Source organism: Rhinolophus sinicus, chromosome 1, assembly GCF_057876585.1.
Source record: "Rhinolophus sinicus isolate RSI-liver-muscle chromosome 1, RSI-T2T, whole genome shotgun sequence".
In the NCBI taxonomy this organism is placed as follows: Eukaryota; Metazoa; Chordata; class Mammalia; order Chiroptera; family Rhinolophidae; genus Rhinolophus; species Rhinolophus sinicus.
The window spans coordinates 133,419,456-133,435,583 of NC_142501.1; the positions used below are offsets into that span (position 1 = coordinate 133,419,456).

Consider the following 16,128-nt stretch of genomic DNA (forward strand, 5'->3'; position numbering starts at 1 on the left):
CTGGGAGAGGTCTTCCATGTGGGTGGGTGCACGTCCAGGGTGGGTTGGCACGCCATTTTCTGTGGAAAGGGGGGAAAAGTCCTTGTGAAGAAGGAGGTAGAGAGGGAACCCCAGCATCTTTAAGACCTCCTTGAACACCTGGTTTCAAGACCGCTGCTCTAGTCCAGCCCTGAGTTATTCTTTGAGCAGATCATTTCAGGGATAGAGTTACAAAGACCAGTATTGGCTTACCTTCTCTTTTCCTTCTAGTGTGCAGGAGTCGATGCTCCAGAAATGTCAGAGGTGGAGAGTAGTGAGAGGTCATCGCATGAGTGCTGGCCCGACTGACCAGCTGCAGCCCGTGGCCAGCCCACCTTGCAGGGGATCGTCCTTTGTCTTCTCTCTGGCAACCAGGGCTCTGGGACTGAACTTAGGCCCTTGTCTGTCCTTAGTTAGCCTTATAGTCAGGTGACCTCATGGGTTAGAATTGCCTGTAAACTGACAATAACCATATTCGTCACCTCAGAAGATTCTTGACCTGAGGCAATAGGATGACATTTTGGGCACACAGCGCTCAGTGTGTGTTCTTGTACCTATGAAGGGGGTGCTTGGGTCCCTCATTGCTAACATCTGAGACTCCCCCGAGCCATCCTGTCCCAGGACCTCAGGTAAGGGGACACCCCCCTGTTTTGGCACTATGAGCCTGTGTTCCCCATGCATATTTTCTGCTTGGTAGACACCCCATTTGGTAATACCACAGACCCCTCAGGGTTGTCATGTCCAAATCAGAAGTCACCATCTTTGCTCTCCTGCCTGCCTCCTCTCCCCATCACCTAGGACCCTGTCAGTCTGGGTCCCCAGCCAACACCCCAGGAGTCCTAGCCCCTAAATACCTGGTATCTCTCTTTTCCTTGCTCCTTCCGTCAGCACCGTGACTCACAGCCCATCTCCCGCTCTTGGCCTATGACCGCTGTCGTTTCCCAGCCTTCCCCTCTCCATCTCCTGTCTCACTTGCCCTCCAGGTGGCTGCCAGAAGGAGCCTTCTGAAGCTCAGCTGCAGTTGGGCCCCTCCCCGCTCAAACTGTCTTCCATCGGTTCCCACTCACCCACAGGGCCCGGGAGCTGGCACACCCAGCCTTTCCCCTTCCGCCCTTTCTGCCTTCCCTAGTCTTCCACCTCCTGCATCCCGGGTCTGAGCTGTTCTGCTCCCTCTGCGTTGTCACACTGCAGCTGACTCAGTGTCGTCTGTCCACAGTGCCATGCTAGTCCAAAGCCAGCCTCTTTACGGGGTGCTCCCGTCTTCCCCACATTTCATCCATTCTCTTAGACATGTTCCCCCAACTGTAACAACCCTGAAATCAGGACAGGCAGTGACTTGTCACTGCCAGCATTTCTTTTTTCTTTCTTAGTGGCAAATAGAATAAAGATGTACCATAATATCAGTGGCATTAAATTCAGTGTAGTTTGTATATTCCTCTGTTGTGGAGGTGACTCTTTTATACTTTGTAAATAAAGGAATAGTGGGTTTATTTATCCACTAAGTTCCCTGTTGCTTCAGGATAGGGACTGAGTCTTCCTTTGTCCCAAGCTCAAGAGGCTTGCACATAGAAGAACCTTGAAAAGGAAAGGGATGGATTGAATGAAGTAATGAAAGAATGATGGCTGGGAGTCATTCTCAGCAGACATGCCACGGCACTGTGACAGTCTCCCTGCCCAGGTGGCTTTCTGTCTTATGCTGCAGCATCACTTTCTTCCACCTTCCCTAAGTTCATTTAAAAAGGACACATCCATTATTTGGGGGCAGGGGTATGTAGGTATTTTAGGCCTAGGCTGTGTATTTGGACTTCCCTCTCCCAGGTCTGAACTTGACACGACTGTCCTACCCTCAGGACCGCATTCCTGTCTCTGCAATCATCTCTTGAGATGCACGGGGGGTGGGGGTGTGTGTGTATGCGGGGTCTCTTGGCCATTAAGTTAAATGGATGAGGGAGGCCTTGGGTGGGTGGGTGGATGGGTGCAGACAGGGCGCTTTGTGGCCCGTATTTCTTGGAAGCATCACCCCTGCTCCAGTGTCTGATCTCTTGGGCTGTCCTGTCTGGAGAAAGCTGCTTGTATAGTTCAAACTTAGCTGAAATCAAATTAGACCCATAATGTCAGATTTTCTCAACCAGCCTTTTACTGTATTTTCTCTCCTGACCTACGATTATGCTTTGCCCATATTCAGTCGTCAGAAAATCGCTCAGTGAGCAGAGACCCAGCATAAAGCTGGAGCTTGATATCCTCTCCACCGCAGCTGTGTTCTCCACCCTCTTGCCTGGTGGTTGGTAGTGATAAACTCTTGATTTCAATCCCTTACTCTTCAGTTCTCCTTTCTGAACTACTGTGTTTCCCCGAAAATTAGACCGGGTCTTATATTAATTTTTGCTCCAAAAGATGCACTGGGGCTTATGTTCAGGGGATGTCATCCTGAAAAATCATGCTAGGGCTTTTTTTCCGGTTAGGTCTTATTTTTGGGGAAACATGGTATGAGGACCTTCCACCCCCCTTCATGTAGCACCCGCTAACCATTTCTGTACTTTTCACAACTTCTCATGTTTATAACCTACCTTCATGGTTGATGTTTTTGGTTAGCTGCCCCGTGACATCTGGGGAAGCGGCTGAATTTCATTGATAATCTGAGTCAGTCACCACATGAGAACAAATAACACCTTGGGAAGATTTCCCGAAGACAGTGGTGATTAAAAGTACAACCTTCTGGAATCAACCTGCTGAAGCTACAAGCTTAGATCCGTCACTGTCTATATGATCTCGTGCATCTGATCCAGATGGTCTTGCTGACCCAGTTTTTTCATCTGTAAAATGGACTTAGTACCTCCTTCTAAGGGAAGAACGAATGCGTACTCTTTCCAAGCAGTGAACGCAGCATCCAAGGCAGCTTCAGTTCTCAGTAAGTGTGGTGCTTGCCCTGGAGTGTCGGTCCTCAGCTTCTCGTTTGCTCAGTTGGGTTGAGTTTCTTCCCCGACCTGGGTCTCTGCCATCTTCTTAGCTTGTCTTAGGTTTTAGGTCCTTCTTTATGCTGACGGCAGCGCCCCACACCCGCACACTGGGTCTGAGCAGGATGGGAAGTGCTGGCCGCCACTGGGAGGGTGGAGGTGATCTCTGCTATGCCCAGGTCTGTCTTCTTCTCAGTCTGTTTCCGTGACGCAGACAGATGGACCCTCCCATTTCAGAATTGCTTCCACACAGCCTGGAAGCACACAGGAGGAGGTTGGGTCTGCGATGGCAGCAGCCCACGTGATAGAAGCCCTTTATAAAAGTATACACAGCACTTCGAAGCTCATCTAAAGAAAATCAAATGGTAACCTCACCACCACGTAGCAGAATAAACTTCTGGGGGGTTAACTAGTTGTGGGCTAACCATAATGATCATACAGTTGTCCCTTGAACAACAGGGGAGTTAGGGACGCTGACTTCCTGCGCTGTTGAAAATCATGTGTAACTTTTGCCTCCCCAAAACTTAACTAATAGCCTACTGTTGACTGGAAGCCTTACCAATAATACAGACAGTCAATTAATACATATTTTGTATGTTACATGTATTCTGTACTAAATTCTTACAATAAAGGAAGCTAGAGAGAAGGAAATGATATTACCAAAAATCATAAGAGAAAACACATTTACAGTATTTGTTGAAAAAATTGCATATAAATGGACTAGTTCATATCTGTGTTGTTCAGGGGTCAACATCGAAACAATGTGAGTGAGTTTTAGTCTTAGAATGAGGAAGGAGGCATGTAAGTTTATAACAGCAATGGAAGAAATTGTCTAAAAATGAAAATTTATGTCAAAATGCATCCTAAAAGTTAAATCATCAAATGGGAAAAATATTGTAATGCATATGACAAAGAATTAATATCTTTAAGTGTTAAAGAATTGTTATACAACCAATGAAAATACTAACACACTGACAGAAAAATGCACATGTGTATTTGCACATATTTATATATAAATATTAATTTGCAAAAATGCATATAACACATCTGTATAAGTATGCATAGAGAAATAACTCCCTTTGAGAAGATGCACACCAAAATATTAATAGTGGCTATCTCTGGGTTTTTGGGTGATACATTTTTCTTTATGTTTCTTGGTATTTCCCAAATTTAAATTTCTATTTTTTTCTTTTTACTGCCCTGTTTTCCAGTTTTTCCAAACTAAGCGTGCATTTCTTTTATAATCAGAAAAATGTTTTAAAAGAATTCACTTTATTTAGGTGTCTGTGCTTCTGAGGAAATCCTCTGGCCCTGGGTTTTCTCCAAGGTAAACCGAAAACGTCTGAAGTTAGTTGACAGTTGATTAGATAGATACTTGCTCTTTGAATGGTTTCTCCTTAAGCTCTACCTACTTCCACTTCTCTCCCCTGGAATTTCTGCGCTCCACAACTGATCTACCCTAGACATCTTTGAAATTTTTTCTTTTCATGTTTGTTTCATCTGCCTTGGTTGCTTAGACTTCACTTTGAATGTCCAGAGTGTCCCTCTGTGCCCAGGTTTAGAAATAAACACAAGTCCAGAGTAATTCAGAGTAGGCCCAGTTGCTGGGAGGCGCTGCCCTCCCGCAGTGCAGGAGGTGAGCCTTTTCGGAAGTGATGACCTTACTTGGGTGCCTAGTGCAGGCCCGAAGGGTGGGGTCAGTCTTCCCGCCAGTCTGTGGCCCTAGTCATTCATCACTTACCCCCGGTCAGGCCGTGAGTGCCGCAGGGTAGGATCCCCAGAATGTCTTTGCAGTTACCTCCATGTTACGCTCCTGATAGCGCACAACAGTTGTCTTTCGAATTCAGTAATGATGATTTCATTGAATTATTGAAAACTATGGGAATTTAATGGTATTCTCAAGCTGATTTTAAGAAAAATTAATATTGAACTTTTGCTTGTTCAGAGCCTGATCTATGTCACCCACCGGGAAAAAGAAAGGAAAATAAAACCTTTTCTTTTGAACCAAATTTTTGTGGTCTCCATTGGCTCTGCTATCGCAGTCATCAGTCTTACGTCTCAAAACAAAACTCTGCAATTCTTTGCTTCATCGTTGAGGCCTCTTACTTGGGTGGCCTGCCAGTCTCTCACCTCCGCATAATTCATAAGCTAAGTAATTTTTCTTTGTGGAATGGCTTTCATATCAGATCCTAATGATCTCTTGTCAAATGGAAGTAATTTCATTCAGATTCCTGCTCCAGGAAGGCGGGTAGTGCAGAGGAAAGAGGTTGAGGATCCCAGCTCACTGCCCTCTGCTCACTCCTTCTCTGGGCCTATGGGGACAGCTTCCTCCTTTTCAAAGGAAGGATGTTGGATTACATCTTAGGATCTTTGTAGTCCTAGCATCCTGATGGTGGCTGATGCTTGCCATTGGGAAGTCTATTTTAGAAATAGAACAAGGGAAACCAAGGTAATTTTTTAAATGCCTGTCTGTAACAGAGGTTAGCTGAAATTGCATTTAGATTGTTAACAAATCCTCAATATTTAAGCATTAAGTTTTTTCAGAAAGTTGTATTTTTAAGAGTGGGAGTGTCCCAGGCAGCCTTAGTGATATTTGTTTAATCCCTCATTGCAAACCCTCCCATTTACTCCTCACTCCCCTTTTTATCCGGAGAACGCTTTTAATGCCAATGGCAGTGTTTTTGCTGATTTTAGATGGCTTATTTTTAAAGACTCTAGTGCATTTTCTATTAAGTCATTATGGACTATTGCATTAGCTAATTAAAAATCCTCTTAACAAGCCATCATACATGGGATTAAAGGAGACAGCTATTATTCTTCTCCCGGGGAGGTGAGATTTATTATCCATATCAATGTATTGCCTGTTTTTCCAACAAAGCATATATAACTATTAGTGGACTATTAGTGCTTTCAATTATGTAGGAAGGTTGAGAACTCCAGAGATTTTGATATATGCTATTAGTAACCAAAAATGTTCAGGTTTAAAAACGATTAAAGCCAATATCGGAAATATCAGTTGGGATATTGCTTGTACCTTTTTTTTTTTTTTTTTGCTTGTACCATTACATGAAATGGCTAAAGCCATTTGAATTTCAGAGCTGATTAATGGCCTTAGTGGTTTCAAATTTATTTTAAAAACAGATTTAGAATTGGGTCATTTTATTTGTCGTGTTTTGGTGATAGCAGGGTAAGAGATTCCACTGATTTTATTATGTTTCTCCCCATAGTAGTGTCTTAATTCTGCTCCAGCCAGCCTAGGGGAAAAGGAAAAATTCATTGTAAGGGTACGAGAGTATCTCAGAAACCTTATGAGTCGCTGGAACTACAGACTAAGAGTCATTGGGAACTAAGGAATTACCTACCCAGCCCCCCATTCTTCTCTGCATACTAACCATGTTGACGGTCCTCAAGACCACCCCCAGTTTCAGTGCTTTAGTTGGAGAATCATAGCACTCGTAATATAGTGGTACTCATGGCTGTGACCTACTACAAAGAAAGTACACAAAGCAGAGCCAGTACAAGGAAAAGGTGCGTGGGTGGAGTTCAGAGGAAGCCAGGTGCAGGCTTCCAACAATCCTCCAAGTGGAGTCACACAGGACGTACCAGGTTCCCTCAGTAATGACCTGTGACATGTTGGTAGCCAGGGAAGGTCCTCAGAGACCCAGTGCCCAGGATTTGTATTGAGGACTGGCTAGGTAGGCAGCCACTGCCTGGTATGTACCAAATTGCAGACTCCCAGGAGGAAAGCAGATGCTCAGCGTACACCATATTGTTTGGCACAGTGAGCCACTCTTATTAGTTAGGGAATGGTGGGAACCCTCCCAAAAATCCGTGTTCCCAGATGCCAGCTAAGGGCCTCCCTTGCAAGTAGTAGGCCTTTTCAGATATGGCAATCAGACCTGCTGTGTTTAACTCTTCTGCAAAGCAGGAGATGCACCCCACCCAACCCCATACCTTCAGGGAAGGCTCTAGCCATCAGGAACCAGCATCTCGAAATTCCCAGGAGAGCGTTCAGCTACGAAAGAGTGTCCACCTGAATCTAGGCCAGTGGTGGTCAGGGTCATCTAGGATGAGCATGGATGTTGGGAATTGTTCCTGTTTGTGGGGACAGGCAGTTGGTTTGGGGACTTAGGAGACACTCCAGAAGGAAGTCAGCCATAGGGACATGTGTGGAAAAGCCTCTCAGATAAACATTGGCTGGATTTTTCAGAGACCCTCTTGGGGCTACATTACAACCTAATACAGGACGGTGGTATCTGATTCAGGCCCTGTGAACTCAGATTTCAGAGCAGACTCAGCAGGTTCCGTTGCTCTGAGGGAAGTGTGTGCAGGCAGGTGTTCATTTGTATGAAAACTGAGTGCCTGAGCTATTCGTAATAGATTCGGATACCTTGTCCTTACGTGTTTTGTAATAATAGTCGTAGCGAGATTTTGTTTTTTACTGTTCTAATTGGAACAAGTTGGGGTTCGTGGAAATGACCTGATTCTTCCCTGTGATTTATCCTTGGAGGAGACGTGCAAGAATAGCATCCAGTTTTGTAATATTCCTATTTGTCTGTGGACTGTGATGTTGTTTTCATTTGTTTTAGAGCTTTCTTGTTAAAACTTTTAGTCAAAACATTGACAATTCTATATTTCAACCCTCATATTTTAAAATAACTCCTCATCTTCTCAGTAGTACCCATATAACAAGCTCTTATATTTCTAAAGGCATAGATGTCTTTCATTGCTGAAGGTGGGTGATGTAGAGTGTTGAGGTGACCTTGGAGGTGATTCCCATAATTGGGAGACACAAAGCCTCTGCTCACACCTGTTGCTCGGTGCCCTAGGAATGGCTAAGTGTTACCTGTGGAATTTGCTGGAAACCCTGTCAGGTCTACTGCCTGTACAGACAGTGTTCTCAGATTCCTTTAGCCAGTAGGAAATCATTATAGAAATGTCAGCATACTCCTGTGTGTTAGAGCAAACCTTGACTAGATATACAATAATTTAGTATTGAAATAATTTACGGAAAATACATATGTGTACACACACCCGCACTGATACACACGCACACACAAACACCCAGAGTGTATAGTGTCAGGAAGTTAAAACCCAGTGCTTCCTGCCAGCCCCTCATTTTTCTTTCGTTATGGTCCACACATGGGTGCTTATTTCGAGTTGGGTCACAAGTGATCACGCAGCGTCCACACTGCCCAGCAGATACTGTCCGCGCTGTTGTCTGTGCGCTCCAGTCAGCTCCCTGCTTGCTGGTCCGGCCTCAGGTGTGGCCAGGTGTCCTGCAGGCCGTATGTGGTCGGTGCATGTCAGCGGCCTACAGACGGCTCCATCTGTGGCCTTGTGCAGGCACCTTCTCCCAGCAGTGCCTTCAGGCTGGTTGTTGCTTTTGTTCCCTTTGAGAATAGCAGCTTTGAGATAGAAAGAGGGACAGTAGTCATTCCAGGGAGCATTGCACTTCGAAGGAATCCGAACAGAATGTAAACTAGGATAACAGTTCCCAGATCCCTGGGCTTGAAACTAGTAAAGCTGCATTTGGGGTGTGGACTAAGGGGTCGGGGTGGGGGAGGGCTCCTCAAATGATAAACTGGGTTTGTACCTAGCGTTTTAGGACACCCAGAGGTAGTATTAGTGATTCTCAGGACCCAGGATGTCATGTCCTTGAAGGAAACCTATTCTTTATACGCATCTTCTACAATGACCCACTCAGTGTGTTGACTGTTTAGTATATACCCTCAAAAGTAAGTGTTTAGGAACGAAAATGCAAAATCCAATGATGCTAGGTTATGAAACAGCTCTTCTGTGTTCCCTGTCACCCTTGTACATCTCGTGGGCTGAGGGCCCCTATCCTAAGGAACACTGCGATGGGGGCGGGGGGCAGAGGAGGCGGAGCCACTCAGTGCAGCCAACAGTGTGAGAATCCATCGCAGATAGGACAGTGTTTGGTGTTGGGGTTTATCAGCCTCCCTGAGGGAGAGGGCGCTGCAGGAGGCTCCAAGACGCCTTCTAGACCGAAGCCCGACTATTCCCCAGCACTCAGCACAGAGGGGAATTGGACTCCATGCTAATAGCATTTCTGACTTATTTTGTCCTGTACTTTAATGCTGTGATGGGTATTATTGTTGTTTATGTTTCACCCAATAGTGTGGACCTTTATGGGTTTGCTTGGGTTAGAAATCAGTAGTCCTGTTATTTGCTAATTATCTTAAATTCATGAATGCATACAAGTTTTACGAGATTTACTAATTAATATTTAGTTATTGGAAAGCTGTTACGCCTCGTTAATTATAGTTACATTTACTTGGTTAGTGTGCCATGGTTTAAGTGGGTATAATACACTCTGTTAACCAGGTTCAGATCTGCATTGCGCAGGTCATGTATTCTTGTATTTGGTAATGGAGCAGCGGGGCACATTGGTTGGTGGACGGATGGGAGCATGACACAGAGGTCTTGCCCCCTGTAAGGGATTGCCATGCAGGCATGTAACCTTTCTGTTGCATCTTTTGTTTTCACAGTGAGAGAAAAACGCAAGAGTCTCTTCATTAACCATGTAAGTGAAGCTGTCTCCCTGAGTTCTTCATAATGACTGTACTGTGAAGAGAGCTTAAATAACTGTGTCTGGAATGGGCGAAAATGGTTCATGTATTTTGTCTATACTTGGAAGAATGTGAAGAATGTTGCAGTGTCCTTATGCTCGGTTTGGTTTGTAATTGGACAAGAATGGCTGGTATTTATCCCCTGGCCCAAATGTTTTTCTGGAAGTCTCAGACTGCTGTTGTTCATGGGAAAATGTGTGTGAACATACCACAGCAAACACTACACAGGCAAATGACAGGCACTTCTTTGAAAGTGCTAATCCTTTCCTTCTTCTACCCCCACCCCAAATTACTCTTTTTCTCTCTGTAAATCCGTCGCATTTGAATAAACATAACTGTTTTGCATGAGGCTCTCTGCCTCCGTACACTTTCCTTTCCCTAATTTTTCTTTATAGGTCCGTAGAGTCTGCATGTTCTTTTGGTGCTCAAATAAAGGATTAAATTGGCAGCACTTTTAAAGGGATTGAAAGAATTTAGCTTTAGTCTTTTGGCCATTCTGAGCAGTATTGCCTTCCCTTGCTTGCCAGGCAGAAAGGCTCCCATTGAGATAACTTATCCTTCTTCCTTGAGCAGCATGTGCAGCTGGTTCCATCTCCACTGCACCCCCCCCACCCCGGCCCTGCCTACACCCCATGCCCCAACTTGCACCCCTGTGTAGTGTGAAGCCCTGCAAGTGTAGAGTCTGGAGTCCAGGCAAGTTATAGCCACCCCTTCCTCTCCCTCTAATTATATGCCCCTTTCTTTAGGGGAAAAAAACTATCTCCATGAGGTATGGAATGATGAAGTAGGTAAATTACCAAAATAAGTATGCTGTAAATTCTCATATTGAAAACAACAGTGAGTATTTGACCTTACAAGGGTTTTTCTCAGGATTTCTAGACTGTCTGCGTTTAAGTATTTGTAGATCTTGAAGTACTTGGCACTGAAGCTGTGTGTTAGGGAGACTTAAAGCCATAATATTGTCTCCATTGCCCTTTGAAAATGTGGACAAAATAATGTTGTAAAGAAATTCATAAGCTGGGCCCATGCAAACTAATTGCAGCACTATATAAATATGTTGATGTTATTGTGATTGCCCGTTAGAATACAGATAAGTTCTATTTAATTTTCCAAGTTCAATATCAAAACTGATGAAAGTCTTTCTGGATATAGTTCATAGAATATGGATATAGTTTTCTCATAATTATTAAGACCATAGTTCCCGGGGTAGAGTGTATTCTGTTCTACTGCGTTTGGGAATCCTGCCTCAGAGGGAAAACACTCGTCTTCAGTCCTGTCATCTGAATGGATTTCTGAATGGATTTCAAGCCTTCTAGGTTTGAATGGGATAGGATAGGAGCCGGCTCCTTGTAAAATGCTGTCTTTTCTAGTTATACTCTTTACTTGTTCAGCTAGAGAAGTCAAGGAATGTAGTGAGGTTGATCCAGCAACTGAAATTTTAAAAATTCTAAACCTTGCTTTTCCCTTTTTGGGAGATTTACCTTTAATAGAACACAAATCTATTGAGCAACTGCTATGTAGCCCCAATACTATGTGCTTGTATGAAAGAAGTAAGATTTTAATCTCAGTAAGATTATAAAAATCCAGTAAGCTTAAGGAATCCAATTTTTTTTTTTTTTTTAAATAATTCACATGTACAGGAAAGTTAAAACAGTAATACAGAGTACGGAATTTTCACACCTCACTACGGAACCTTGGATAGTCTGGTTCTCACACTACTCATTTGATTTCACACAAAGGATGATGACATGGGGGAGATGTGTTATTATATTCTCTCATCTTAACGTATTTCTTTTTTCCAGACTGTCTAGAAATGCTAACGCTCCACACCAACATGTTGATACAGATAAGTCTGTGTCGGTTGGCAGTCCCTCGAGTGTCTGGCTGTGTACATAGAAGACTTTCCCTTTTCTTACACTTTCCTGCTCTCAACCCCCGTCCTTCTGTCACTTTTGTTATGAGGTACAAATAAAGTGCAATGCAACGTAAGGGTAGTAGTCCATGCGAATATAGGACCGCCGACAGGTAGGACAGTTCTCAGTGGGAGCTGCTGTGTACGGAAGCCCTGGTCTTTTGTACGTGGCGTGCATCTCCTCTCTGCATCAGCCAGCACAGATTTATTTTATTCTTATTTTTTAATTAAAGTTTATTGGGGTGACAATTGGTAGTAAAGTTACGTAGGTTTCAGGTGTATTATTCTGTGATACATCATGTACATAGCCCATTGTGTGCTCACCACCCAGAGTCAGTTCTCCTTCCATCACCACGTATTGGAAGGCTGCACAGATGTTTGCCCACGCCGCCCGGTTTTCACATTGCTGAGACGCTGTCACCGGCGGAGGGAGCGATTCTGATTTGACCTCATCTGTGATTCTCGGTTCCTTTGTTGTTCTTTGCTGAGGGCTGAGGGGGCCCAGCTGTTCCTCATGTGAGCAGAAGTAGATATTCCAGGCCCTGCACGATGCCTCCCTCACCCTCCTCACTGCACTAGTTTATTTGTTGGCTTCATTGCTCTCTTAACTCCTCAGTTTTCAACCCCATCACCTTGCTCAGGGACTTCTGGAACAGAGAGAGGAAAGGAAAAACACGAAATCGAGGAAGGAGCAAGTACTTTGTCAGCAAAGTCCTTTCAAAAGCAAGTTCTCCTTCCCTTATTCTTTAAGCAGAGGCTTCCACACCAGCATCTGTGTTAGTTTGTTCTTTTACTCTGTCTACTTATCTGTCTGTCTGTCTGTTTGCCTATCATCTGTCTATTAACTTTTATTTTGAAAAATTTCAAACGTATAGAACAGCTGTGATAATAATATAGAAGAAACTTCCCATATACCCTTCATCCAGATTCACCAGCTTTAAACCAGTGTTTTATCACGTTTCACTCATGCTCTGATCATATTCCTATATTATTTTTTCTGAATCGTTTGGGGGTAGGTTCCTTACATCCTGCCCTTTACCTCTGAATACTCCAATGTGTATTTCGTAAGACAAGGAGATTCTCTGTGTAAACACAATATTGTTATCAAAATTAAGTATTCAACAGTGATACTATTCTTTTTAATATTCCAGTTGTGTTAAGTAGCCCCATAATAGTGTGTGTAGCATGTTTTTCTCTGGTGCCGATTTCAAATTAGGATCACATGTGTTTAGTTGGTGTGCCCCTCGGTCTCCTTGAATCTGGAGACACCCTCAGCTTTTCTCTGTCTTTCATGATGTTGACGGTACTGGAGAATACAGGGTCAGGTGTTTTGTTAACAGAACGCTTCTCCTTTTGGATTTGTCTGAGGATTCAGGTCAGTACTTCTGGCCAGAACACTTCATGGAGTGATGCTTTGCCCTTCTCTGTGTGTCAGATCCGGAGATACAGTATCCATCTGACCTTGTCAGTGATGTTGATTCTGATCACCTGGCAAGGTGCTGTGCAGATTCTCCGGTGTGTATTTACTGGTTTTCACCTTACGACTAACGAGCAAGTCTATGAGCAGACACTTTGAAGACCATGCAAATAATCCTCTCCTTATTCCTTCTCCCAGATTTAGCATCTGTTGATCATTCTTGCTTGAACCTATCTCTGTATTATATTTTCATTGCAAATAGTTTTCCAGTCCCGACCCACTCCACATTTGGCAGTTGTCATTCTGTCCTAAGGGAGGGCCTTTTCTTCCCGTCTATCATCCTTCCATCTGTTCATCCTTATATGGACTTGTGGATTTCTGTTTTTCCAATGGTTCATTGCTGTCCTTAATTATTTTGGTGCTCACATTGTCCTAGATTTGGCTGGTAGCAGTCTTTGCAAACTGGCTCTGTGTTCTCGTGGTGCCCCTGTTCTTTTCGTTTTTTGTTTGTTTTTTTTTTTTTTTTTTTTTTTTTTTTGATTGTTCTTGCTTTTTGGCACAAGATATTCCAGGATCAGCTTATATCTCCCTGGGTAGCCCTGGAATCAGCCATTTCTCCTGGTTCCTTTCAGTGGCAAACAGTGTTAGAAACCAGATCTGGACTCCATATGGGGTGTCATTGCTTGTAGGCCTATTCCTATCTAGGAAATAGACATTTTAGAAATCATGAATTCTTACTGATACCCCAATTTCAGTCCATCCCATAGGATGTTTTTCCCCTCTTTGGTCTTTGACTATTTTTTTCTTCTGTGAAAAATTTATTTTTAAAAAACTATTGAGATACAATTTACAGACCATAAAATTTACTGTTTTAAAGTATATAATTTAATGGTTTTTAATACTAAAAACCATTCACAGAGTTATGTAACTATCACCACAGTCAATTTTAGAACATAGTCATCACCCCAAAAAGAAACCCATTACCCATTAACAATCACTTCCCATTCCCCACCTCCCCCAAGCCCCTGGCAACCCCTGCTGTACTTGCTGTTTCTATGGATGTGTTTATTCTGGACATTTTATATTTAATGTTATCATACAATATGTGGCCTTTTATGATGGGCTTCTTTCACTTAGCAAACATTTTCAGGGTTCATCTGTGTTGTAGTATATACTGGGGGTGCAAAAAAATGTATATATACACACACTTTAAGAGATGTTATCTATGTTCAAGCAGTAGTAGTTCACCGTAATCAGAAGTATCTGGACACTGATGGTGTCATGCAGGGTGTCAGGCGGGGTCTCTGGTCCCGCTCCCCCCATAAGAATGCAGGATGTGGGGAGGCCAAAAAGGAACACCCACGGAGCCATAGATACGGGATCACACCGCTATAGTCTCACTGGTGGCTGGGTTGGAGACACAGGCAGCAGGAGCCACATGATCCGCAACCTGTCATCTGCTTCTCTGCAATCCGCAATCCCCACTCCACTTGCTAGCTGCAATTCGCGCTTGCTAGCTCAGCCACCATCTTCTTGCTAGCCCCCCATTTGCTGCTGGCGTAGCCACGACAGTTATATTAGTGGCCAGTGGCTCACTGGTTACAGCTGACAGCCAACGAGCCATAGCTGATGGCCATCCAATCACAGCTGATGGCCATTTACTACCCGAGTGAGCACCTTTCCACGTGAGGGCAAGAGCCTGGAAACTGCTCTCCTGGCTCTGTCCCCACAGATGGTAACCACTTTGAGCACCTCTTGTAATTGCAGGAGACAAACGTGACTTGTATTCACTTTTTGTTATCAGTATATATTGAGTATTACAATTTTAATACAGTTTTCCTTTCTTAAATTGTGTATACATTTTTTTGGCACTCTGTATTAGAACTTCATTCCTTTTTGTGGCCAAGTAATATTCCATTGTACTGTGAGGCACATTTTGTTTATTCGTTCATCAGCTGATAGACATTTGGGTTGTTTCTACCTTTTGGCTATTATGAATAATGCTGTGATGAGCATTGTTATACATGTTTTTATATGGATATATGTTTTCATTTCTCGTGGGCATGTACCTAAGAGTAGAATTGCTGGGTCCTGTGGTTACTCTATATTTAACATTTTGAAGACTTGTCAAACTGTTTTCCAAAGTAACTGGTCTTTGGCTTTTACTATTTTGTTTGAAGTTCTGTGAATTGAATTTTTGAACTTATTAGGAGTACGATACTTGTTTCTTCAAAGTACAACTCTTACTTTTTCTTTACCATCTTTAGTTTTTTAAAATTTTAAACTTTTCGCAAAAGAAGAAACGACCTTCTAGAACCAGTAAAGTTTTTTTTCTTTCTTTATTTTAAGTGTGTTTTTCCAGGACCCATCAGCTCCAAGCTAAGTAGTTGTTTCAGTCTAGTTGTGGAGGGCGCAGCTTACAGTGGCCCATGTGGGGATCGAACCGGCAACCTTGTTGTTAAGAGCACCGCGCTCTAACCAACTGAGCCATCTGGCCGCCCCACCAGTTTTGACCAGTGTAACTGCATTCATAGGGAACTCTGAAGGGGTATTGGTGAAGAACAATGTGGTATAGCAAGAACACTTTATTAGGAGTCAAGTGGCCCGAACTGGGATTCTTCTAATACTTCTCTGCTTTTGATGCCAATTTACTATGTCACTTGGTACAATGCTTTAATTATATCACCTTAAAGAGGACAATACCACTTGCCTCCCATCTCACAGGATAGTTATGAATAGCAGTGGAGATGGGATATGTGTCGGCCCTTAAACATTTGCATTGTACAAATACTTGACATTTGAATTTCTGTGACAGTTTACTAATTATGTAGAAGAGAGAGCTCTAATAGTAGGAAAGAAACTTGAATTTCTTACATTCTGGGCCAAGTCTAACCAATTTTTGAGTCTTTCTGTAAATTAAACATTTTAAGACCTACACTTGGATACACATCTGCTCTACCTTACCCCCCCGCATTGTAGAATAAGCTCATTTCCCACTCCACCCTACTCCCAAAACTATAGCGCGGAATATATTTGACCACTGACATTCAAGAAATGAAGTATAGTAAAAAATCTTAATTTTGGAAATGAACCTCTGTCTTTTATAGCTACAGAAAGAACTCAGGCAGCAACAAAGCCTGTGCCGGCTGCCGTGCAGGAGAAGCCTCCTGCGCCAGTGGGAGGCCCGGCGGTGGCCCCGCTCGGCCCCTGTGCGGCCATCAGGAAACCCCTCTC

General features: G+C 43.4%; 1 protein-coding gene across 1 annotated transcript in view; it reads left to right on the forward strand.

The window, feature by feature from the left end:
- The window catches only part of CCNY (cyclin Y), a 187,729-nt gene that overhangs the window by 126,227 nt on the left and 45,374 nt on the right, over positions 1-16,128 (forward strand). The window contains exon 3 of the mRNA XM_019741707.3: positions 9,485-9,519. Within this exon, the coding sequence (XP_019597266.1) occupies positions 9,485-9,519 (35 nt within the window). The remainder of the gene's footprint in view (positions 1-9,484; positions 9,520-16,128) is intronic.